This window comes from Garra rufa, chromosome 14 (genome assembly GCF_049309525.1).
Source record: "Garra rufa chromosome 14, GarRuf1.0, whole genome shotgun sequence".
NCBI lineage: Eukaryota > Metazoa > Chordata > Actinopteri > Cypriniformes > Cyprinidae > Garra > Garra rufa.
The window spans coordinates 21,269,373-21,297,090 of record NC_133374.1 but is presented as its reverse complement, the minus strand read 5'-3'; the positions used below and the strand labels follow the sequence as shown (position 1 = coordinate 21,297,090).

General features: G+C 40.0%; 1 protein-coding gene across 1 annotated transcript in view; it reads left to right on the top strand.

Moving 5' to 3' along the window:
• Positions 1-27,582, top strand: part of grik4 (glutamate receptor, ionotropic, kainate 4) — a 514,994-nt gene extending 487,412 nt beyond the window's left edge. The window contains exons 15-21 of the mRNA XM_073817307.1: positions 9,184-9,293; positions 13,088-13,261; positions 16,051-16,216; positions 16,631-16,856; positions 22,262-22,390; positions 22,468-22,586; positions 25,929-27,582. Coding sequence (XP_073673408.1) covers positions 9,184-9,293; positions 13,088-13,261; positions 16,051-16,216; positions 16,631-16,856; positions 22,262-22,390; positions 22,468-22,586; positions 25,929-26,312 — 1,308 coding nt within the window. The 3' untranslated portion in view covers positions 26,313-27,582. The remainder of the gene's footprint in view (positions 1-9,183; positions 9,294-13,087; positions 13,262-16,050; positions 16,217-16,630; positions 16,857-22,261; positions 22,391-22,467; positions 22,587-25,928) is intronic.
• The last annotated feature ends 136 nt before the right edge of the window (positions 27,583-27,718 follow it).

Below are 27,718 nucleotides of genomic sequence, written 5' to 3'. Positions count from 1 at the left end.
CCCGCAGCATTGCAGATGTCCTGGAGGGGGACACCTGCTGTCAGAGCTTTTGGAGGCCGGCAGCCTCAGAAGGAGTAAGTCTTGGCTCCCCATGGAGCTGGGAGACCAGAGGACTTGGAAGTAGTAGAAATGGCATCTGTGATCCATCTACTGATAGCTCTGAACGTGCCACATGCTTTCTTTGTGGCCGTATGTGCCCAGTGCGCATACTGGACAAATATACTTCCCATTGGTCGCACTCCAAGAATGGAGGTAATAGAGGCTTGAGACCCCTCAGGGTCTCAACCTGAGTGCACCACCGAGGAAACCATACCGACGAGCCACCACGAGGGGCGTGGTAGGCCAATAAGCCGCCACGAACACCCTCAGGATGGAGTGAGCTGGTTTTGTGGGTTTGCGAGGACTCAGTACTGTACCAACGGGCAGTAACTTGGTCTAGATGGTGTTCGTGACACCATGAAGCAAACAGGTTCCACTTAAGGTTTCCTCGTGAAGGGAGCTCTGGATAGGAGCAGGGTCTCAACAACCTCAGTTGAGAGACCCGAGTCTATGAGTTGCGCCCCCCCAGGGGCCATACTCATAACTTTTCACCTCTCCATGTGGGGGTAGCAGGCCGCGCCCCCAGCTTGAGAGGGAAGGTCCAAGGCATGGTTGGACTAGCCGTGACGATGCCGGCATGCTCTTTCCAGAACTCCAGGGTGCACAGTGATCGGGAGAATGTGTACAGACGCAGCCTCAGCCACGTCTGTACTATGGCGTCCAGTCCGGGCGGACCTGGAGGCACTAAGGAGAACCAGAGAGAACCTTGCGATATCTATCGAGTCGCCAGAGGTCCCAACTTCTGAGTCTCCATGCTTCATTACTTCCTGATGAAGCCTCGATCTCCCGACCGTGGAGGAAACGTGTGACCAGGGGGCACTTGCCCACTGAGAGGCCACCTAGAGGGGCGTGGTAGGCGCTTATAGCCGCCACGTAACCCTCAGGGTGGAGTGAGCTAGCCCTGCGGAAAGGCGAGACTGTAGGAACTCCAGAACTGTACCGACCGGGCAGTTGACTGGGTCCAGGTGGTGCTCGCGGCACCATCTCGCTAATAAGTTCCACTTAAGGCCATACAGTTTCCTCGTAGAGGGAGCTCTGGATTGGAGAAGGGTCTCAGCAACCTCGGTTGAGAGACCCGCTCCTATGAGTTGTGCCCCCTCAGGGGCCACACCCATAACCTCCACTTCTCTGGGTGGGGGTGGCATATTGCGCCCCCAGCCTGAGACAGGAGGTCCCTCCTGACGGGAATCTCCCACGGAGAGCCGTCTAGGAGAGATACCAGGTCCGAGAACCATACTCGTGCCGGCCAGTACGGGGCTACTAGTAGCAGCCGCACTTGAAACCGACGGACCCGTTCCAGAACTCCCGGGAGCAGAGCGATCAGGGGAAAGGCGTACAGACGCAGCCTCGGCCACGTCTGTGCCATGGCATCCAGCCCCAGTGGAGCTGGAGGAACTAGAGAGTACCAGAGGGGACAGTGCGATGTCTCTTGAGTCGCAAACAGGTCCACCTGTGCCTGGCCAAATGTTCTCCAGATCTGCTTCACCACCTCTGGGTGAAGCATCCATTCCCCGGGCCTCAGCCCCTGCCTGGCAGGACGTCTGCTCCCACGTCCAGAGATACTGGACTGCTCTCTCAGGGAGAGAAGTCTTTCCTTAAGACCAAAGGAGAATCCGGTACGCCAGCTTAGATAAGGGGCGTGAGCGGATACCTTCTGGAAGGAAACACTTCAGGGCGTGGAACACGGCTAGCATCTCTAGGCGATTTGTGTGCCAGCAGAGATGGGATTGCTCCACAGGCCTTGGGTTGAGCGGCCACTCATGACCACCTCCCCATCCGGTGAGGGATGCGTCCGTCGCTAGCATGACGCGGCGACGAGGAGCTCCCAGAACCGGACCCTGAGAGAGAAACCAGGGTTTCTTCCACATGGCCAAGGCACGTAGGCAGGGCCGCGTGACCTTGATCTTGCGAAACAGGTTTCCCCTCGGGGAGAACCGCCTGGTTTGAGCCACCACTGAAGTGGTCTCATAAGCAGCAGTCCAAAAGGAATCATGTTGGAAGCGGCTGCCATAAGACCTAACAGTACTTGGGACTGTAGACAGTGGGTGACGGGCCTAGCTTGACCGCATTTACTGCAGTAAGGATCGACTCGAACCGAGCGGGTGACATTCGTGCCTGCATCGTGGTCGAATCCTAGACTACACCTAGATAAGTGGTTTTTAGAAATCACACCCTTCTTGGTGTTGAGTCTCAACCCCAATTCTTTCATGAGAGCGAGAACAACACCTCGATGTTGAGAGAGCTAGGCCGAAAGGAAGTACTCTGTATTGGTGAGCTTTGCCCCCGAAAGCGAGCCTGAGAAACTTCCTGTACTGACTTCCTGTTCCAGACCCTGCTCGGGGTTTACCCCGCTGAAAGGTGTCGGCTTAGCGCCGAACTGAATAGTGTAACCTTTCTCTACAGTACGCAGGACCCACTTGAAACATTTGGCAGTAGTTTCCACGCTGCCAGAGAGTTTACTTAGGGTACCAGCCTCTCGAGACTGGTGTCTGGATTTACTCGAGGAACTAACTCGGAGACCTGTAACAGCAAGCTGGCAGGAAGCTCCTGAACTAGCTCCTCGGAAGTCCCCCGCGGGGGCTGCGAACTCTCCAGGGCCGCTACGTTTCCGGGCGGGACAGCTAGAGGATGTTTGCGGGAGATCGCCACGCCCTGTAACACTGGCAGGGTTAGCTGACTCATCTCCTGAGGGCCACGAAGGGGTCTGAAACCCGCACCCGGAGGTACGGTGCAAACCCCCTCGCGAGGGGCTGCCCTCAACGGCCCTGAGCCGTTTAGCCGAGGACTTCCTAGATTGGAGGACGACCCTCAGGTTGAACCTCTTCTTTTTCTTGGAAGCCCCCGACTTAGAGCGTTGCTTTCCGGGTCCTCTAGGCACAGCCGGAGGAACGCGGGCGGCAACGCTCTGTTTCTGCGCCTCTGATGTGGAGAGCTGGTACACGGCTGGGGTTTAAATCTTTCCCGTCAGGAACCCCAACACGTTTTCATTTGCTCATCAAACCTGATTTTTAATTTTATTAAGCGGCCTGAAGAGCAAAGATGGAGCCTTCAAAAATGATGCCTAGACCGGGGAACAGAGGCTGATAGCGTCTGTTCAACCCGCGGCGTCATCTTTACTTTCTAGTTTTTCCTAGATCTAAAACTCAATGTAGATCGGGAAGGACAGAAAGCTCCGTTTGGAAGTGCTGACTTAGTCCGCAGGAAGCAAAACGTTTGCTTTTCTGCGGCTCATGTTTGCTTATTTAGCTAATGCACAGTCAGCACAACCACCAGCTCATATACTGAGGCGATCAGGGGGGGGGGCGGTTGAATACTTTTGACAACGCACTTCACATCAACCTCCTCGGAGGAAGATATGGAAAGCGTTGGAAACCTTTCCTGGAGGGAAGTAACCGCATTGCGGGCTTCCTCATCCAGAAAAAAGGTTTACCGATCCACCAGATAGGAGAGGAGATAGGGTATTATTAAAACACCCGTCTCCAGTCCCTCTAATAGATCGAGCCGCGATCCCAGCGAGTGAAGCAACTGCTCCGCCTCGGCGGAAGCGGGGCCAGACCCGCGAGAAACGCTGGCGAAGGCTCCCTCCTCGAAGAGAGCCTTCCGTGGAGCACCCGCAGTGGAGATATTTACGCTCTCACTGTGGACAGTCAGCCTTTTCGAGGGCTGACTGTGCGTGCTCTACACTCAAGCAGACCACACATAGACTGTGTGTATCCCCACCAACAATGAAGCATTGGCAGGAAGGAACACACTATCTATGTGGCTGCTTGTACCGCCTAGTTTCGTAACACTTCTTTCCCCCATGGTTGCATTTTAAAGGTCATACTACTCAAATAAAAGCCGTGCAAACTGGCACGAAAAAACAGCAGTATGACCGAGACAGACACAGAGCGCTCTCGCTGAATGACAAAAGCTGCCGCCGGCTTCAAACGCACGCGTTTTATACTTCCCGGTCGATGACGTCACCGCGCCTGTGACGTCACTCCCGTCATTTCATTGGTTGTTAGACATAGTTCAGAGTGCGGCCCGCCAATGGCGTTCCCCATAGCGTTCCTGACGCGGCTCGAGTTCCCGGAAGGGAACCAAAGTTCTGTTACTGTACCATTCCAAATAGGCCAAGCTGTTCTAAAGCATCCTATTTACCCTGATTCATTGGAAACTGCTGTTTTAATCAACTCAACAGGTGAAAAACAGAAGCTCTCTCCTGTGATTTTGTGGACAGTCATGGCTAAGACTAAGGAGCTCACTGAGGACCTGCGGCAAAGTATTATTAAAAATACAAGCCGTTCTGCACTGTGAAAAATCTCAGAGGATGTGGTCGGAAGCCAAAAGTGACACCTGTGCTGGCCAGGAGGATAGTGAGAGATGTAAAAAAAAAGAATCCAAGGATCACCACCAAGGCCATCCTGATGAATCTGGGCTCTTCTGGTGGCAACATCTCAAGGCAAACAGTCCAACAGACACTGCACACCGCTGGTTTCCACGGACGCAGACTAAGGAGGACACCACTTCTCCAGATAAGGCACACAAAAGCCTGCTTGACTTGGCCTTTGCAAATGCTCATCTGGAAATAAGAAGACTTCTGGTCTTCTGTTTTATGGTCAGATGAAACAAAAATTTAATTGTTTGGCCACAATGATGTAGCCATCATTTGGCGTATAAAAGGAGAAGCCTTTAACCCTAAGAACACCATCTCCGTGGTGGTGGGAACCTAATGTTTTGAATGGGCAAAAATACCAGTAGAGACATGCAAAAACTGGTCAGCAATTATAGAAAGATTTGAATACTTAAATGGCAGTTTGCACAAATTCTGTAGAATGGCCCATATATGATATGAGTCGACTAATCTCGGTTGAGCGTGATAAAGATGGGGGTCAGCCTTCAGTTCCGTTCAGCTTCTGCTCAGAATAATCTCTTCTTTCTCATCTATACCCCATAGCCATGGTGCTCTGGATATTTGGATTCTTGTGCGTGCACTTGTTTAGGTTTAATCCACTTACTATCGATCCAGCAGCCTTTGATTTCTACAAGGACCCCCATATCTTATTTCAAACTTTAAATGAAATCCTTCGCTTGATCAATAACAATGGCAAATGGAATAAAATGTGGCCTTCGGCCCTGTTTTAATTACATGTTTGTGAGTACAGTGGTATCTCCATCACAGCGTGTAATTGGACGCACTGCTAGACGTGAACATTTGGAGCGTGCCGTTTTGTTTGGGTATATAAATATATATTAGTGTAGTCTGGAGAGTTTAAATAAACACAAGAATGCATGGAAATGGAAATTAGTCTCTCTTCATCTTGTGCGGCACACGCGAGGAGGAAGAAGACAGGCTAGGTGTGGTTGAGAATGAAATAACTAATTAGTGCATAAGTTAATTAGATCGCACAGGGAGCGCTGGCAAGATCATGCACAGCCCCTAAGAAGCAATGACAGAGTTTGTGTGCATTATAAGAGTGTACAGAGAAAGAAAAAGAGCAACTGCCCTTTAGAACATAAAGTCAGGAGTTTTTTCTCTCTCTTTCTGAAGCATTCCAGCTGTGACAAGACCATGTTCCCACTGGCCACACGCTTTTCAAGGTGTGAGCGGTTGCAAAAGGGACCTCTGTGCCTCTACGGCATCAAGTCCTCTTGACTCATGACTGCAGTGTGCTTGGTTTCATGACGTACTTCAGATTTGAAATAATCCACCTCACCTCTTGTGCGTTTACAATCCGTCATGGTCGCCTAGTTCTGTTTAAAATGAGCCTACAGAAGGACAATTTTTAAATCTGGACGTTTTTAGTGACAGGAGAAGAAATATTGTGAATGTTACTGTGTAGAGCGTGTTTCAGCGGAATTCAATGGAACATTAAGTTTTCAAATCTTTTCAGCCCAAGCCGATCTGACAGTGGCTGGTAAACATGTGCTGACAGTATATCACTGTTTGTAGCAGACGCTTCACTACAGATCAGTCTGAACAGCAAATCACAGAGACTAGCAAAGAGTTTATGATCTGTGATCTCTGTGTGAAACAACAAACACGCTCAAGTGTGTGGGAGAGAAGAGAAAGACCCCATGCATTATGTATTTTATTAAATGCATGTTTAATCACCATTGCATGGAAGCCAAAATCAATTAAAATATCTTTTCTATTTGAATATCCACTACCAGTCAAAAGTTTTTGAACAGTAAGATTTTTAATGTTTTTAAAGAAGTCTCTTCTGCTCACCAAGCCTGCATTTATTTGATCCAAAGTATAGCAAAAACAGTCAAATTTTGAAATATTTGTACTATTTAATGTAACTGTTTTTTGTCTGAATATATTTTAAAATGTAATTTATTCCTGTGATTTCAAAGCTGATCCTTCAGAAATCATTCTAATATTCTGATTTGCTGCTCAAAAACATTTTTTATTATTATTATGTTGAAAATAACTAAGTAGAATTTTTTCAGGTGTCTTTGATGAACAGAAAATTTAGAATAGCATTTATCTGAAATAGAAATCTTTTGTTACATTATAGATGTCTTTATCATCATATTTAATCATTTTAAAGCATCCTTACTAAATAAAAGTATTAATTTCTGTAATTACTATTAAAACAATATACTGACTCCAAGCTTTTACATGTTATAGTGTATAATATTACAAAAGCTTTTTATTTCAGATAAATGCTGATCTTTGGATCATTCGGTTCATCAAAAAATCCTGAAATAATGTACTCAACTGTTTTAGGTATTAATAATAATTTCTTATTTTATTTTTTAAATTTTTAATAGTGAAAATATTTCAAAATGTAGGTTTTTTTTTTTTTTGCTGATCAAATAAATGCAGGCTTGGTGAGCAGAAGAGGCTTTTTCAAAAAAAACATTAAAAATCTTACTGTTCAAAAACTTGAATTTACAGCAGTCATTACTTCATTCTTCAGTGTCACATGATCCTTCAGAAATCATTCTAATATGCTGATTTGATGCCCAATTATTTTATTATTATAAATGTGAAAAACACTTATGCGTGTTTTTTCCCCAAGATTCTTTGATGAATCTAAATTTCAAAAGTACAGCATTTATTTAAAATAGAGATGTTTGCTACAGTCTTGTCATGTTTTATTAATATAAATGCAGCTTTGCAGAATAAAAGTATAAAAATAATACTGACCTCAAACCAATTAAATTCATCTTAAAGGTCAGAATCTCAAATAGTGTTTTCTCTCAAACAGTGTTTTGTTTTTTATTTATTTAAAGTCCAAAAATGGACAAATTATTTATAAATCAAACCCGTATGAGATGTTCAACAAAAGTAAATCAGTTTGCAGTCACTGAATGGTGAAATTTAATTATCATTAAAGCTGAACAACTATGAAACATCACAGATGAGTGAAACACGTCACTAATGAGAAAGCCAGCAGTGGTTGTATTTATTATTCAGGAAGTGAATGCCCTACATTTGGAAACGAGAAAAAAAAATCTGCAAATATAAACGTGAGATCAATCGCGTTAACGCCACAAGGCATAACTAATTGTTTTAATATACTGACAGCTTTCAAAAGTAGAAGTAAATAACAACTCTCTGCGCTGAACATTGTTACAAGAAACACTGAAGATGTGATTTTTTTTTTTTTAAGATAAACATAATAAGAGCACACATGTAATGACAGCTCTGCAGTCTCCTCTGTAATTTAGTATGTTGTGTAATGCACATGTTAATGAGGACCTGGTTAACCAGATGCAAGGAACCCTGGTGTGAGAATCTGGAATGACTGCAGGCTTCTGCAGCTGCTTCTGTTAGCGCATGGTTTTATTCCAACAGGCGAAGCAGCGGCGCTTCTCAAAGACTGCATTTTTAGTATATCACTGGGAGAAACTTTATTTCTTACCTCAAATCCACTAAGCCAGAAACGAGAAATTACATAACACCACAGAGGCACATCAGAGCCTATCGGGACCTGCTGGAGTCAAGCAAGAAGCTGCCCTACTGCACTGCTGTTCAGTCAAACTGGGGGTGGAACTTTTTGTGCTCATTTGTTAAATGATCAAGGGAAGATTTGCTCTTGAGTGTCTTACATGTTCGAAAGGCTGTTAAACCGCATGTAACTCACCTCTGAAACAGACATGCACTAGTAATGCATTTTCTCACTTGTTAATTGTGCTTTTGTTTAAACCTTAAAATTGAATTTAGAAAGCAGCTGTAAACAAAGCAAGTTGTTTCAGCTGGAAGCAGATTGCGGAAACCCAACACCACAGTTAACGTACCCCCCTGTGAGCTCCATCCGCAAGTCCCTCTCGCTGTAAGTCACGATACAATTATCTCCTCAAATCTCACACGAGCTCGGTCTGGCACATACAGGCTCCAGGCACGGCCCAATTTTCTCATCCCTCGACGGCAGCTTCTGTAAGAAAGTGTAACCTGCCTAAGAATAAAACCCCACCTGAACCGGATTTTTTCTTATTGAGAGCCCATCGGTTTCTTGTGTATCTGCCATAGACAGGCTTGCCTCTATTTATTGCTATAATTACAGCTTTTAGTGTCCAGCTCAACAGCAATGCCATTCAATTACACTAATATGGAGATGATTGCAGACGCATTAATGAATTTCCAGCCTGGTGCAGGCTAGATAGTGACATAATTAGTCATTTCCGCACCATAGTAAACCTGGTTTTTGTAATCACAGAGGAAAAAAACAGCCTGAATGATTTGTGATGAGTGTATCCATCTCGGGGACTATTTAGATCCGGCATCTGTAAGACACCTGTGGCGTGTGGATAGATTAGCCATAGTGCTTTCACACGTAGTTTCTCGCTGATAAGTTGCTGCTGACCACTGATTGTCAAAGTACCTTCAGGAGAGATAATTGGATTTGACTATTGTGTACAGAATCGGCTCCCGAGTTCTGTTCCAGCGCTTATTGGATCTTCAGAGTCTGCCAAAATGGTTAGGAGACAGAAAATCAAGCACTTTGTTTGGATCAAGCCAATCAACTGTAAAAGCCCTTAAACGTCTTTAACCTGGTTGTTTACTTACTGGAATTGAATGATATAGGCTTATAGGATTTTGGGGACGCTTGTTTCAGTGTCTTGATGTTGCCTATGTGTTTTTTATAGGGAAGAAGACCGGGGTATTTCTCCTTTTTGGATCCGTTCTCTCCTGGGGTTTGGCTTTTCATGTTGCTGGCATACCTGGCTGTCAGCTGCGTGCTCTTTTTGGTGGCGAGGTAAATATTCAGCTCCATACTGACACCTGCAGGATCTTATTAGCACTGACACTATGCTTAAAAGGGATTGTGCAGCTAAAAATGACTTTGTCAAAACTTTGACTTTTTCAAGATTTTAAAGAACTTTTACATACAGTGAAAGTGGAAAGCTTCAAAATGGATTAAAAAAAAACATAAATGGAAAATAAAAGTTGGAGATATGAATATTGCTCTATATTCCATTTCAGGAACAGACAAAAAATCTTACTGATCTGGTCACCATTCATTTTCACTGTATGGAAATGAGTAGCTTGGACACTCAGCTAAACTTCTCCTTTAGTGCTTCATGAAAGAAAGAAAATCATACAGATTTCAAACAACATGTATTTTGAATACATAAAAAACTAAAATACATTTATTCCTTTATGTCATTTGCCAAATGCATAATAAAAGATGTACAATGAATCTTGCACTATATTCCAAGTTTTTTTAAGTAATACAGTAGTTTTATTTCAGGAAAAGACTAGAATTTAAGTCATTGTTTACTAAAAATCATACTTGTAACTCTGATCACCATTGACTTTCATTGTATGGAAATGCGTAGCTTGTAAATTCAGCTAAACTAAGAAAGAAAATTATAGATTTTAACATGTAACACGTCTAAAATTTAAACAGAAACACATTAATTCCTCATGTCATTACAAACCTGTAAAACTTCCTTTACTGCTTTGGTCACCATTCGCTTTTATTTTTTGGAAATGAGTAGCTTGGACACTGAAACTAAGAAAGAAAATCATACAGTTTTTAAACAACATGTAGTGCAAATCAAATTTGGGGAAAAATAGTTATTAATTACTCATGTCATTCCAAACCTGTATAACATTTTTTATACAGTGAGAGTGGATGGGGACTAGGCCTGTCAAGCTCAAAAATGGGCCAAAACAAAGTTTCATAAATGCTCAATAAAAGTTGTACATATGTCGGCGCCGATAGCCTTGCCGACATACAGCGCCGTTGCGCTCCGGGCGTCCTGTGTTCGAATCCCGACTCGAGGACCTTTCCCGATCCCGCCCCCTATCTCTCTCCCACTACGCTTCCTGTCATGTCTGATCTGTCCTATCATAATAAAGGCAAAAATGCCAAAAAATAAATCTTTAAAAAAAAAAAAAGTTGTACATATGAATCTCGCACTATATTCCAAGTCTTCTCAAGTCATGCAGTAGTTTTATTTTAGAAACAGACTAGAATTTAATTCATTATTTACTGAAAACCTTACTGTACTGCTCTGGTCACCATTCACTTTCATTGTATGGAAACAAGTAACTTGGACTTCTCCTTTAGCGTTACATGAAAGAAAGAAAATCATATAGATTTTAAACATGTATCGCATCTAATATTTAAAAAGAAAAATTGTCATTAATTCCTCATGTCATTCCAAACCTGTGTAACTTTATTTTTAGTGGAAAACATTTTAACACATTTTTTTATTGCTCTTTTCCATACAGCAAAAATGGATGGGCACTAGGCCTGTCAAGCTCAAAAATTGACCAAAAAAGTTCCATAAAATCAACATAAAAGTTGTACATATGAATCATGAACTATATTCTAAGTCTTCTGAAGTAATTCAGTGGTTTATTTTTAGGAACAGGCTAGAATTTATTTCATTATTCTCTAAAAATCCTATTTTATAACTCTGGTCTTCATTCACTTTCACTGTATGGAAATGAGTAACTTGGGTACTCAGCTAAACCTTTCCTTTAGTGTTTCATGAAAGAAAGAAAATCATACAAATTTGCAATGCATCTAAAATTTGAAAAAAAAATAATAATAATAATTCCTCATGTCATTCCAAACTTTTATAACTTTATTTTTTTGTGGAAAACATTTTGGAAGATGTTTTTTCATCTGTTTAAACTTCCAAAATGCAGTTTAAATGCAGCTTCAGAGGAAGAAGGGTCTTATCTAGCAAAACGATTGGTTATTTTCTAAAAACAATTTATATAATTTTTAATCTCTACACAGAGTAAACACAGAGCTAGACAAGACAAGGTTAAAAAGTATAAATTGTAATAAATAAAAAAAATAACCGATCGTTTTGCTAGATCTTTCCTCGGCTGTGATTGTTTAGAGCCATTTGAAGCTGCATTTTTAAAGTTCAAACTCGGGGGCACCATAGAAGTCCATTATATGGAGAGAAATCCTGAAATGTTTTCCTCAAAAAACATAATTTCCTTACGACTAAAGAAAGAAATACATGAACATCTTGGATGACAAGGGGGTGAGTACATTATCTGTAAATTTTTGTTCTGAAAGTGAACTAGTCCTTTAATTCCTCATGCTATTCCAAACCTGTATAACTTTATTTTTCCATAAAGTGAAAGTGGATGGGGACTAGGCCTGTCAAGCTAAAAAATGGACACAAAAGCTCCATAAATGCACAATAAAAATTGTACATATGAATCAGACTAGAATTTAATTCATTGTTCACTAAAAATCTTACTTGTAACTCTGGTCAACATTCACTTTCATTGTATGGAAATGAGTAGCTTGGATACTCAGTCAAACTAAAAAAGAAAACCCATACAGATTTCAAACAACATGCAGCACATCTAAAATTCTTGTTATTCCAAACCTGTAAAGCTATTTTTTTCCATACAATGAAAGTGGATGGAGACTAGGGCTGTCAAGCTCAAAAATGGACAAAAAAGTTCCATAAAAGCAACATAGTTGTACATATGAATCATGCACTATATTCTAAGTCTTCTGAAGTCATATGGTATCTTTATGTCAGGAACAGGCTCAGATTTAATTCATTATTCACCAAAAATGTTTGATAACTCCACCATTCACTTTTATTGTATGGAAACAAGAAGCTTGCACATTCGGCTAAACTTCTTCTTTAGAGTTTCATGAAAGAAAGTCATAGATTTCAAATGGCATGTAAATGAACTGTATTTTATTTTATTGCTTTAACACTACATTAGACATTATATCCCTAAACTAATTTGTCTACTAAAACTGGAGGGCAAAGATTAGTTATATAGGAATTCTGAAACATTCCTATTGTTGGAGCTAATCTCTGATTTTAGGGGGTTTGAAGGTTATGATTGTTAGTTTATAGGAATGTTGTTGTTGCAGGATCAACATCCTTTGTTGGTCCTGTGAAACAGTATTGACCTTAAACCTAACCCTGACATCTGATTGGCTTGTCAGAATGCTGTTCTTAGACCAGCATGGGTGTATTTGTAGACATTTCATTTTGAACTCCCCTTTTTATTCCAGCTTTGCATTGGATCACAAAAGAAATGTCATGTTTTATACTCTTTCACAGTAGCCTGCTGATTTTCCAGCATTCTGCAGGACAACGGGGGTGTTATGTGTTTTTATTTGCTGAACATTGCCTGTCAAGACATTTTATATAAATTCATAGTTGGAGCTTTTGCGTATGTGTGTGATTTTCTTTGTTTGCCTCTCTATAATGTGTATATTTTTACACATTTGCTATTGAAATACGACCAGTGTTTTTGTTTTTTCTGCATTGCTTGTGTTCGGCATTTCAACAGAGCTGTAATGTGGGGTTGTCGCACACCTTGAAGAGTAACTCAGCAGCGTCCTGCAGTGCAGTGCATTTTTATTAGTGTCCTGTCAGTCACGGCTAAAGCTTGCACAGCCCCTTCAGGGAACAAAAACCAGGTTATGTGGCCATCAGGGAGCACTGGCGACTTCATGCTTTGCCAACTGTTAAAATTGTTCCTGGCTCATTTATGTTTACTACTTTTTATCCTTTCTTTTGTCTTGCTCCCCTTGGCACACAGGCTAACACCTTATGAATGGTACAACCCTCACCCCTGCCTGAAGGGGCGCTGTAGCCTGCTCATTAACCAGTACTCACTGGGCAACAGTTTCTGGTTTCCTGTGGGTGGTTTCATGCAGCAGGGCTCCACCATCGCCCCCAGAGCCCTGTCCACACGCTGTGTCAGTGGAGTATGGTAAGAGCGCACGATTGATGTTGTGTTTGGATGCTGGGCTCCAGGATGCGATTTATGAGGAATGTACAGAATGTCAAGGAATTTATTAATATTTTGTTGTTGGCCAAACTGAACCAGTATTTTATGGGCAAGAATCTTGACAAAATTCATGTTTGTTCTTATTATTTACGGTTAGGTAGTTGAAATATTAGGCTAATATCTTAATTAAAACTATTTGAAAGTATCTTTACCACCTATTAACTTTAGTTTGTCAAAATATTGTTTCCTTTACTGCTCACTAAGTCCTTCTCTATATGATATAGTAGCTTCCAAACATTTTTTACATGGTTTAGACAGCATAAATTAGCAAAACAACGTATTCAGGAGTATATTAAGTGTGCAATCTGAAAATAATTATATTTGTAAAAACATTTAATATATTGAAAATATTTAGTGATTTCATACCTTGAACTGCTTTTTTAATTTTTGAACACACTTGAATAAATGTTTATTATGACCCGAAAGACCATAATGAATATGTTTATTGAATATTCAATTGAAACAAGAATGTTTTCAGAATGTCGAATTAATTTTTTTATTGTACTTGAGAAGTAAACAAATGATTGAAACATTTACACATTTGTGTATAATCAAATTTTTCATTAAAAAAAAAATTAAATCCAATAGCAGTCACTTAACTAATGTAGCCCACTGAATAAAAAAAGATAATTGCCTCTTTATATCTCACAGTTCTGCGAAAAAAAGAATTGTGAGTTATAAAGTCAGAATAGCGGGATATAAATTTGCAATTGCAAGAAAGAAAAGTCAAATTCTGAGGGGTCATTCTGAGAATCGACTATATAAGCTCAAATTTCTGAGAAAAAAAAGTCAATTCTGAGTTTTTTCCTGCAACTGCTAATTTTTATCACAAAATACTGCAAGTATAAATCTCACAATTAGGAGAAAGAAATCAGAATTGCGAAATGTAAATCAGTAAAGTATGGTAAGACCAGCATCAATATTGTGTTTGGATGCTGATCTCCAGGATGTGATTTATGGAATGTACAGAATTGACATTTTCTTATCCGTTTTGTATGTAAGCCTCAGGAATGTACATATTGTATGCGTTATAGGTCTCGTCTAGAGAATCATTGTATTTTTGTCATACAGTAAGTTTTATGTCAATAATAATATTTAATTCTTGACATTCTTATTTTGGTTTGTGGTTGTCCTTTCATATTTTGTGTTGAAAATGGACTATATTTGTAAAAACAGGTCAGTACATTTAATATATTTAGTGATTTCATAACTTGATAGGCTCTTTTATTTTTGAACACACTTGAATAGTTTATTTTGACCTGAAAGACCATAATAAATATGTTTATTTTTTATTCTACTTGGGAAGTGAACAAATTATGTTTTTATCACACAATTCTGAGTTTTTTTTCCTCAGAATTATTGCAGTTTTTCTAAGAACTGCAGAATATATATACTGACAATTGTGAGTTATAAAGTTAGAATAGTGAGAGATAAACTTGCAATTGCGAGAAATAAAGTCCAATTCTGAGGGGGAAAAAAGACTGGTGTGTTCTCAGAATTGCAGGTATATATTTCACAATTCTGACTTAATAACTCACAATTGTGTGTTATAAAGTCAGAATTGCAAGATATAAACTCACAGTTCTGAGAAAAATTGTGAGTTTATATTTCACAATTCAGATTTTATTTCTCAGAATTCTGAGGAAAAAACGTCACATGTGCAAGATATAAACTCACAATTCCGAGAAAAAAGTCTTTTTTCTTGCGATTGTGATTTTAGATAACACAGTACTGACTTTATAACTCACAACTGCAAGTTTATATCTCACAATTCTGAGAAAAAGTCAGAATCATGAAAAATAAAGTCTAGTTCTGAGAGGGGGGGGGGAGTGTATGTTCTTAGAATTGCAGGTATATATTTCACAATTTTGACTTAATAACTCACAACTGCATGTTGTAAAGTCAGGATTGCAAGATATAAACACAATTCTGAGAAAAAAGTCACAAGTGCAAGATATAAACTCACAATTCCAAGAAAAAAGTCATAATTGTGAGTTTATATCTCACAATTCTGATTTTATTTTATTTTAAATCTTGCAATTCTGGGTGTTTTCTTGTGATTGTGAATTTATATCATGCAATACTGACTTTATAACACAATTGCAAGTTTATATCTCACAATAAAAAAAAAGTTAGAAATGTGAGTTTATATCACAATTCTGAGAAAAAAGTCAGAATTACCTTTTTATTTTTTATTCAGTGGCAAAAACGGGCTTCCATACTTTTCCCTCCTTTATGCATTCGTTTGGTGTTTAGTTTAATTTTAGTGTTAACTAGCTTAACCAGCAAGTCCTCACTGAAAGCCACTACGATTTTGCATGCTTAAACTGGTTTACCAGCTCAACCAGCACTCAAACCAGCATTAACCATCCAGCTGAAGATGTTCTTTTCAGCAGAGTATCACATTCGGCTACACCCTGATCTCATTGTCAGCTGCTGAATATAGCAGATAAAAGTGCTACTCTCATTTGGCCTCTGTTTTTCTGCTGCATTATTGTACTGTCATTTTTCGAGGCCTCGCCGACTGCAGCACACCGAGGTCAGTGGAGAATAAAAGCGAGCTATTTTTGAGTATTCTGAACGGGCGTACAGTATTCAGAGGAGCCTTTCAACTTCTCATTCGGATGCGGAGCTCACAGTAGCGCCGGGCTCTTTTGATGTTGGGTCAGAGCTTTGCGTTCCTCACGTCTAAAACTGGTTTGTCGTTCCAGGTGGGCCTTTACCTTGATCATCATCTCTTCCTACACAGCCAACCTGGCAGCCTTTCTCACTGTGCAGAGGATGGAGGTGCCCATCGAATCCGTGGACGATCTGGCCGACCAAACGGCCATTGAATACGGCACCATGCACGGCGGGTCCACCATGACCTTCTTCCAGGTGATATCTCCAAGGACAAATCGGAAAAGAACTCCACCCTCAAATCAATGGCTTGTCGGCAGGTTTATTGACCATGTCGCTAGCACTCTTCCCTACTTTGGGATTTATCTGTTTGCTGTCTTAATATCAATGCCCTTCCATATCTTGCCCTCTCCAGAGTGCTGTCCAGACTAATTCAGATTTTTTGATGTGTCTGAGGGACGGTTCTCGACCCGCCCCTCAGCGAGCAAAGAGTGTTTCACATATTCAGTTGTCACATCAACATGTCAAACTGTCAGCTTATCAACCGCCAAGTCCTTGGTTAACACAATCAGTCTCGCCTCCTCGAAGCTTTAGTGATTGGCTGTCAGGACACCAGACGAAAGTTTTGAGGAGCAAACGTAACAATTCTAATATCTCTTGTTTTCTGTTTAGAACTCTCGCTATCAGACATACCAGCGCATGTGGAACTTCATGTACTCCAAGCAGCCCGGCGTGTTCGTGAAGAGCACAGAGGAGGGTATCGCCCGAGTGCTCAACTCTAATTATGCCTACCTGCTGGAGAGCACCATGAACGAGTACTACCGCCAACGTAACTGCAATCTCACCCAGATCGGAGGCCTGCTGGACACCAAGGGCTATGGCATTGGCATGCCTCTGGGTGAGAAAGAGTTCCAGTTAGAGAAACAACAACAATGAATAGAGGTTTATGTGGAGTTAGCAGAACTTGTATTGATTGGAATGCAACACATCCAGAGTCTGCATACAGATGTAGCAGGGAATCTCACACTTTGTTTTAAATGGTGGTTGCTAGTCAGATTGTATGATAGGATCTCAGTGAGATCTTGGGTAGAAGCCAAGGCAGGCTGTGCAATGTCAACTGCCATTTATGCTACTGAACGATACACAACTTTGGTCATGATTGACTACGTTTACATGGGCAAGAATAATGCGATTATTTCCAATAATCAGAGTAAGGACTTAATCGCATTATGATGTTTACATGTCAAGAGCAAAGTTCTTCACTCCGGTTTACATGGAATTTCCATTATTCCTATTATTCCTATTGTCCGTCAATGAATTGCATTATGTTCATATCGCGCAAAAGTCCAGTTTCCTAAGCTCCCTAAAAGTGTGTCGCCTTCTTCGCCGTCGTCGTCTCTAATCTACAGACAGGCGCCAGAATATTTTCTCTAACGGGGCTAACGGGGGCTAGTCCAATATGTGGGGGTGCTAAGAAAATAATCGATATTCGTGACGTAAAAGTTACTTAATGAAGAAATTGTGTCTTTTTTCTTTTTAAAGAAAAGCAGCTCTGGTAGCCTACACACCATATTTAACAGAAGTAGCCTATAATTAAAATTTTATTTAAAACAGCCTTTTAAATTATATTTAAAACTGACACGAACGAAAAAAATAGACACAAACTTAAAACAAGCCCTGCATTCCAGCCCGAGCCCGACGGGCAGCAGTGAGCGCGCCTTCAGCGCATTTTTTTTTTTTTAGGAGTTCCACAAATCCGCAATCAAGAGCACATGAAAGGCTAACGCATTTGCCTCACGATTGCCTAAAGATACCTGTTCCTGAAGAAGAGAGCCCATTCCATTTTCTTTATTTATCAATTTGTTGGTATTGTATGTGAGGGCACGCAAATATACATAAATCCTTTACAGTTACGAATAACAGCTATTACTCTTACCTTTACGTACAAAAAAAGTCAGCGTATTTTAAGATGTTTGCAATGCAAGTGATCACGCTTGCTCCTTCATGTCCAGTAAAGCGCGCGTTAGCCTCCACTCTCCGCACAGACGATAGAATATAAGTCTAACAGCGCACATACAGTTTAAACGTTTAAAACTAACCTTTTGATATGCTTGAACTCTTTAATATCTATTGATTTTATTTTAGGCAAGTCGTGATGATTTAAGAAAGCTAAATTGATCAAGCATATGAACTCACCATCTGCTGCTGGTCGCTTCTTTAAAAAAAAAAAAAAACTTAGCCTATATTTAACGAAAAAAATGCTTTAAATTTTTTTCTAAATTAACTAAAAAAAAAAACTGAAACGAAATATTATTACATTGTCATTTGGCCTATATACAAAACTGAACTATTTTAATAGCTAAAAAAATGGTAGTATAAGCTGTTTTGGGAGAAGTGGCCAAAAAGACGATCTTGGGTCGGAGTCTGGCCAGTCTCTTACCAAGAATTATGCCAAGAGCTGGGCTAGATTTTAGGCCTATTCAGGGCTCTATACACAAAGCAACGAAAAAACCTGTTACATGCAAAGGAAAGACTTCAAAGCTGGACAGCACCATGCGCTCCGTGAGACTGGGTTGTGCGCTCAACATTAACACAATTCATATGATTTCGTAATTCAACTGTGTATACTTTACACTTATATAAAAAATTAAATGAACGGCACGTCTCAATCTTAGTGATGATGTAATGGATTAAATGTAGCCTAATGCACGAAACTGCGCTCACATGACGCGTGTGGAAGAATACTGTGACAAACAGCACGAGACAGCAGTACTCCTCTATCTCAGCTGGTTGGGGCGGCTAAACCGAGATATTCAAAATTCTAACGGGGCTATAGCCCCCTAGCCCCTTTGTAGAGCAGTCCCTGTCTGCAAGTGCGTGGCTCTTCATTCGTGTAAGTCAGGAGCGCGTGCGCACTCTGGTCAAAGCGGCAATACTGCGATTAAGGTGTTTACATGCCGGTATACTTCGATTAAAATCGGCGAGCGCCACCTATGTTAATACGATTATGCTTGCTGCAATTATGAGCTTAATCGCATTATTATAATCGAAGTATTGCGTTTACATGGGGAAAAGTTTAATCGCAATATTGCCAAAATCTCATTATAATCGCATTAAGAGGGTCCATGTAAACGCACTCATTGACAGCGTTGACTGGTGGATCAATCGTGTCACAGTCTGACATACTCATTAACATGCGAAATGGCACCACACATACCCAAGCAAACCATTGCACTAATGTTTATGTTTTACCTGAAAGAAAAGAACATGTCTAAGGTTTGTGGAGGCAGAAAAGGGAATTTAACTTCTTTTTTTCCAAAGCAAACTTGATGTAGTACAGGGGTCCCCAAACTAAGGCCCGCGGGCCGAATGCGGCCCGCCCCCACATTTGGACCGGCCCTCTGAGCAATGCCAGAGACATATTTTGAAAATGAAAATTAAAAATTTTAAATATATGTTTTACTTATATCATATCGGTATGTGATAATAAAGGCTGGCTTTCAAACTAAAATTTCCCTTAGTTATTTTCCCTAATTATTTGTTAAATTCTCCAACAGATTGGTACATTCAACATAATGTGTCATCGCAATCGAACAGGTGATGCGCGAGGCAGCTAGAAAATTGAGAGCGATGACAAAATGACTCAATAGCATTTGAGGTGAAACTAGCACAGCTTGTGGGACAGGTGCGAAAGCAAGACTTCACTCATCTCCCAGTTACCCAAAGTTTTTCAGCTGAGAAACCAGTGGCCCATTCCCAGTTGAAAAGTCTGGAAGCGCTGAAAATGATGAAGGCAGAGTTTGACGTGTGATTCAAAAAACACAGTGGATTCTTGAATCGATTTTGCCTAACAAGCCTCTCAAGCTGCGGTTCTCTTGGTTGGTTGTGCATCTTTTTCTTTTTCTACACTTTTTCCTTCCACTCAACTTTCTGTTAACATGCTTGGATGCAGCACTCTGTGAACAGCCAGCTTCTTTGGCAATGAATGTTTATGGCTTACCCTCCTTGTGAAGGGTGTCAATGATTGTCTTCTGGACAACTGTCAGATCAGCAGTCTTCCCCATGATTGTGTAGCCTAGTGAACCAAACTGAGAGACCATTTTGACAGCTCAGATAACCTTTGCAGGTGTTTTGAGTTGATAATCTGATTAGCATGTCACCATATTCTAATTTGTTGAGATAGTGAATTGGTGGGTTTTTGTTAAATGTGAGCCAAATCATCACAATTAAAAGAACCAAAGACTTAAACTACTTCAGTCTGTGTGCATTAAATTTATTTAATACACAAGTTTCACTATTTGAGTTGAATTACTGAAATATATTAACTTTTTCATGACATTCTAATTTATTGAGATGCACCTGTATATCTTTTGAAAAGAAATTATTAGTTGTCTGTGTGGTGCATAACAAAATAAACTATTCTAGCATTAAAAGGTAGAATAAATACAGGTAAAATCATAATAAAATAATAATAATAATACTAGTAGTCAGTCCGGCCCGTGGTATTTTCTTTTATAAACCGACCGGCCCCCCATTAAAGAAAAGAAAATTATGTGGCCCTCTCAGAAAAAAGTTTGGACCCCTGATGTAGTATAACCATAACATAAAGAAAAGGTTAAATGACCTTTGTAATATTGTAAATAACTATTATATATATATATATATATATATATATATATATATATATATATATATATATATATATATATGTATATGTGTGTGTGTGTGTGTGTGTGTGTGACCCTGGACCACAAAACTAGTCATTAGTAGCACTGGTATATTTGTAGCAATAGCCAACAATACATTGTATGGGTCAAAATTGTCAAATTTTCTTAAGATATTAAATAAAGATCATGTTCCATGAAGATATTTTGAAAATTTCCTACCATAAATATATAAAAAAGTAATTGTTGATTAATAATATACATTGCTAAGAGTTTATTTAAACAACTTTCAAAGGTGCACCCTCAGATTTCAGATTTTCATATATCAATAGAAATATCTTGATCAAAGATTGTCCTATCCTAACAAGCCATACATCAATCTTTCAGATGATGTATCTCAAAAAAATTGACCCTTATGACTGGTTTTGTGGTGCAGGGTCACATCAAAAATACAGTAAAAATGGTAAAGTTTAGGATCAGTAAGATTTTTGTTTTTTGAAGTCTCTTATGCTTATCAAGGCTGCGTTTGTTTGATTACAAATACAAACATGTATTTTATATGCATTTTAAATAGTAAAAAAATATATTTTCTAAAATATTATTACGATGTAAAATAATGTTTTTTTATTTTAATATACATTAAAAACTAATTTATTCCTGTAATTACTCCAGTATGTCACATGATCCTTCAGAAATCATTCTAATATGCTGATTTATTTATTATCAGTGCTGGAAACAGTTGTGCTGCTTAATTTTTTTTTAGAACCTGTGATACTTTTTTGTCAGGAGTATTTTATGAATAAAAAGTTAAAAAGAACTGCATTTATTTAAAATAGAAATCTTTTCTAATAATATATACTGCTGTTCAAAAGTTGGGGTCAGTCATTTTTTTTCTTTCTTTTTTTAAAGAAATGTATACTTTGGATGTGTTAAATTGATAAAAAGTGATAGCCAAGACATTGTTAGAAAAGATTTCTATTTTTCATAAATACTGTTCTTTTTATTCAAAGAATCCTGAAAAAAGTTGGCAACACAACTGTTGCCAACATAGATCATTTTAAATAATAAATCAGCATCTAAATTATCGTGTGACACTTAATTCGGCTTTGCATCACAGAAATAAATTATATTTTAAAGTATATTAAAAATAGAAACCATTATTTTATATTGTAATGACATTTTACAATATTACCGTTTTTTTCTGTATTTTTGATAGTAAATGCAGCCCTGATGAGCATAAGAGACTTATTTAAAAAACATTAGTCTTACTGATTCCAAACTTTTGTCACATTTTACAACTGCAGCCTAAAATTTCAGACACTGTCAGAACTTCGTCTGACACATTGACTACTTGGCCATCAGTAAGCATGTGACAGTAAGACTGCCAGTCTTGTCTTATAATGATAGAAATATTTTGTGCTTACCAAAAATCTGTTTCAGATGGCAAAATCATAGCCAAAAGTTAAATGAATCATTGATTGATTGATTTTGAACCCAGCTATGTCCAGCATGTTTTAATCAGCATAATTAATGGTAGAGTTTAGTTTACAATAAGCTAAATGAACACTATTAAAGCGACAGGAGTTAACACAGCAGAAAATACACATCCAGCATCTCTAAAATGGATATTTTGTTTCAGGCTCGGTCTACAGAGATGAGTTTGACCTGGCCATACTCAAACTACAAGAGGAAAACCGCCTGGAGATCCTAAAGAGGAAATGGTGGGATGGTGGCAAGTGTCCGAAAGAGGAGGACCATCGAGCGAAAGGTGAACCACCTGACATTCAACCGCAGAATCCAAACAGAATCTTTTATGAAATGTTCATAATGTGTGTTTGTGTGTAGGTCTGGGCATGGAGAACATCGGTGGGATCTTCGTGGTGCTTGTGTGTGGTCTTCTGGTGGCCATCTTCATGGCGGTGCTGGAGTTTGTGTGGATGCTGCGTCATACGCCAGGAACAGAGGTGAGAGAGGGCTCTTTTACCTGCCTCTGCTTTCTGTCCTTCTCCCCGCCCTCGCGCCTCCCTCCCTGAACCCCCTACACCCCATCCCGCACCTCACAACCAGCACACCAGAGAACATACCTCAAACTGATCTACACAGGTCATCACACGCTAAAGGTGCCAGATGCTTTTAGATTTTATGCTTTTGAATGGAATGAAGTTCCTTCTGTTTTGTCTTTTATTGAAGGTTGTGTGACTGCATCGTTTCAAATGAAACATTGTGATTTTTTTTTACTAAATAAACACTTCGGCATGTTTCAGTAGAACCCCAAGACGTGACTTTTTTTGGAGGGTGCAAATGCATGCTCTTTGTTTATGATGTCTTCATGACTTAGTTGTGATTGCCCATATTCATGGAGTGAGCATTGTGGGTAAATATTCAAAGAATGATGTTTGTGTTTGTCTATATGTTTGTTGGTGTGTTTGAAGTGAGACTGAACTAAATGCTAATTGAAAACTGGTAGGGAATATGGATGTTTGTGTGATTGTGTTTGTACTGTATGTCTCAACAAATCAAACTGACTAGTGCAGCGCAGTTTAGCTCGAAACGTAGACTTATATATTTATATATTTGCATTATGACTAAGGGAAATGTTGATGTAGCTTTGTGTATTAGAGTTAGGTAATGCTTATAGTGTGTCCGTGTTTGTTTATGTGGGTATGAGGTGCATTTTTGCATGTAAGTGTATACTCAGCGCCTTAAACTGCACTGGCATGGCTCATCATCTAATAGGTAACAATTTTCTGTCCTGTTTAACTAGTGTATCTTTATGCATACTACATCACTTTAGTCCAACACCAAGACGGCCCCTCCATCAATGTCTACTACACTATACAGCTCCCAGAATCACATAATAGTTTGTATGCAGTGCCTTTTTAATCTCACGACATGACAAAAAATTGATTGATTGTATGCGATATATATCTGATGAACCTTAGGCAAGGTAGATTTACATTTAATCCAGACAAGAATGAAAACAAGGCTGAGGGACTGAAGTAGTGTGTTCAATGGGTTGCACTGTTGTTTAACAACTTACTGATTGTTCAGCTGACAAAACACATTTCTGCTTACTTTATAAAGTTTTAAAAGTTGTGAAATGTATGTGAACTAGGACTTTTATACAGGGTGTGCCATTGTAAAGACTGCAAGTCTATTCTACTCTAGATAACAGACAATAATGCCTTTTTTGTGACCTCAAAGGTTAAATCCTCAATGATATTGTGCTGGGAACTGATTAAATTTTGTCTAACAGGGTAGAATGAGTGGTTTAATTTGAGTGGATGGATATGCATATTTCCCTTTAGAATTTAATGTCACCTCAGGAAATTAAAGAAAATGCAAATTACCCCATGATTTACTCACCCTCAAGCCATCCTAGGTGTATATGACTTTCTTCTTTCAAATGAATACAATCACAGTTATATTAAAAAATGTCCTGGCTCTTTCAAGTGTTATAAAGGCAGTGAATGGGTGTTTTAAGTCCAATAAAGTGCATTCATCCATAAAAAGGATGGGGGTTAATAGCAAACCAAACAGTCTGTATACTCCAGTTACGGTTTATAAAGTTTTAAATATGGATGTTTTTCTTACACAAACACATCACTTCACTTCAGATGGCCTTTATTAACCTCGTGGAGCTGTGTGGAGTACTTTTTATGATGGATGGATGCACTTTATTGACTTTAAAATCTCAACAGACATTCACTGGCATTATAAAGCTTGGAAGAGCCGGGACATTTTTTAATATAACTCTGATTGTATTCGACTGGAAGAAGAAAGTCATATACATGGCTTGAGGGTGAGTAAATCATGTGGTAATTTTCATTTCTGGGTGAACTATTCCTTTAAAGTTGGGAAAACAGCACTGTGACTCAATTAAGAGATGAACTATTCAAACCAAAGATGATTTACTTAAGGATTAGTTTACTTCCAGAACAAAAACAGATCATTTACGCACCCCCTTGCCATCCAAGATGTTCATGTCTTTCTTTCTTCTGTCGTAAAGAAATTGTTTTTTGTTTTTCATATAGTGGACTTCTATGGTGACCATGAGTTTGAACTTCCAAAATGCAGTTTAAATGCAGTTTCAAGAGGCTCTAAATGATCCCAGCCAAGGAAGAAGGGTCTTATCTAGTCAAAATAATGTACAATTTATATACATTTTAACCTAAAATGCTCATCTTGTCTAGCTCTATGATGCGCATGCGTACTCTGTGTACTCCAGTTCAATGCAATCAGGGTATGTCAAAAATCATTTTCTCCTCTAACTTCAAAATCGCCCTTCATTGATGCAGAAGTACCGACCCAATGTTTAAAAAGTGAATGTGCAAAGAAGCTCAAGCACCCTTTACAAAAAAAGTTAAAACAGTGTTGTAGGACGATTTTGAAGTTGGAGGAGAAAATGAGATGGGAGTTTTTCAACATACCCTAACTGTCTTGAACCAAAGTGCACAGAGTATGCATGCGCATTGCAGAACTAGACAAGATGAACATCTACGGGTAAAAAGTGTATAAATTGTACATTTCTTTAGAAAATAACCAATTGTTTCGGTAGATAAGACCCTTCTTCCTCGGCTGGGATCGTATGGAGCCCTTTGAAGCTGCATTTAAACTGCATTTTGGAAGTTCAAACTCGCAGGCCCCATAGAAGTCCACTCTATGGAGAAAATTCCTAAAATGTTCTACTCAAAAAACATAATTTCTTTACTACTGAAGAAAGAAAGACATGAACATCTTAGATAACAAGGGGGTGAGTAAATTATCTGTAAATTTTTGTTCTGGAAGTGAACTGCAATAATATTCCATTTATGACAGAACGGAAAAATGGAGCAACTCTGTTTGTAAAGTGAATAACAAAAATACATATGCGTTTGTTGTGTAAACAATCATCAAAACTCATCGAAAACCCTCTTGGGAGCAATTTGAGCCCAGTTTTTCAAAGCAAAAGGCACTGCATACAAAGAATGACCTAAACACAGCAGCTCCCCACTCACTTATCACATTTTTTTTGCAATGCAAATCCAACAGAATACATTTAAAGAAGTGAACTTGTCGAGAATGTAATGAGCACACACCGCGACCACCAATCGCTTCAAGACATTTTCTCTGATTTCTCTGCGGTGCATCAGTCAGATAAACAGCCACCGCCCCCTGTATAGCCCAGTGTTATTTTTGATCAATGTTCTGGCTGTGCTGCCTGCCTCCCCCTGTGAGCAGTGTGTCAGCGAGACCCCCTGGCCTCTCTTTCTCTCTCTCTCTCTCTCTCTCTCTCTCTCCCCTGTCTCCGTGTCTTTGCCTCACAGCTGTCCATGTGCGAGGAGATGTTACGAGAGCTGCAGGGCATCGTGCTGTGTCAAGACAGCCTGCAGTTACGACGCAGGCGTGGAGCCAGCGTGTTGCGACCGCAGCCTCTGCCCCTGGACGAGCGACGGGCGCGGGCGGCGGCGGCGAGCCTCAGCAACGGCAAGCTGTGCACGGGCACCGGCCTGCCCGAACCCCTCTCCCACAGACTGGCGCAGGAGGCCGCCTTGGTGGCACGAGGGTGCAGTCACATTCGCATCTGCCCGGAGTGCCGGCGCTTCCAGGGCATTCGAGTGCGCCCCGCCGGCCCTCCGGGAGCATCGCCCAGCCACAGCGAGGAGAGTATAGAGTGGGAGAAGGGCACCAACAACAGTGAACATGAATAACCTCTCGGATCTGTGACGGATAGACGTTCAACGACAGCTTTGCTGGACCCAGAGATTATGGGAATGTGGACTCCAGAGAAGGAGCTAAGTTAAAGGAGAAGCTGTCCATGCTGCTCGATTCGGCCCAGGAGCTGCATCTGGTTTCTGTACACTGTCCTTACGGCCCTCTGCTTTCGGAGGACACAGCAGGGGGGCTTTGTACTATGCAGTATATTTGTCTTACTGTGCTGTTGATTTATTTTTAAATTATTCCTCTTTTGTTGTGATACCACTATATTGCTATTATCTCCTTCTCACGACACCCGTTTAGTTTGGTTTTTCACACGGCAGACGGCTGCAGACTCAACTACGCGCAACCTTTTTTTAGAGTGCCAAAATACTTTGTATTAATTTTGTGCTGTCGCCGTCTCTTTCCAGCCCCTGAAGGAGTAACTATAAAGAGGACTGAACATGAAAACAACCACGATCTGTTTTCATTAATAGTCCTATTCTATTAAAAAGATATGTTTTTGGGATGTTTCTGAATGTTTGATGTGCATGTACGAGGGTTTTAGATGCTACTGAATGAGAAGAACATGAGAATGATATTTTTTTCAGGTTGAAGACACACTTTCTATACTTTGCTTTTTATTCTTTTGAGTTTTGATTTGTTTGCACTCCTCGGATATGAAAATTGCACATAGTTGTGGAAAAGTGGAAGATTACGCTCCCATTTGCATTGGAAAACTAACTAGGATTTATGCCAATTTCCATTGACCTTTAATTTTGCCATTCCAGCAGGGCGCTTGAAGGTGTTCACTTTCAAAAAAACGTCTGGGAAGTGAGATCTGAGGTGATTAGGTTCCTGTTGAGGTCTTACATTCATGAAATCACCACTATCGACAGGGTCACTCCATCTAGACATATCTGTGTGATGAGGCATTGGAGATCGTAGGCCTATATTCATTCAGGTATTTCTTTACATTACATAACATCTCATAATGTTTTATTTGTTCATGTGACGTCTTGGATTCATACGTCTGTTAAACGCTCTTTTAAAACCCGATCAGTTTTTCGACGTACCACAGCTGAAGCGGAATTTGAATACCAAAATGAAATTATTTTATTAGGCATGATGTTATCCTCGACTTGCAGTGCCAAATTGTAATAAATTGCCTTTACGTTTTTGGAGAGCCATTAGAGGTTACTACCCATGTTGATTTTTTCTGTGCATTTCTATTGAACTGAATCCATTTCTACTTGATATTTCAATACGGTGTTAGTGCCTGACGAAAATAAATGGCATTGTGTTCAGTTCTGTGAAAGGTCGCCTTTGTTCTTGAAGGGTTTGTCTCCTGGATCTGTCAGCCCTCTCTGTAAACATTTTTTCTAGGTACGCAAATACAGCTCCCTTTATTTCCTACTGC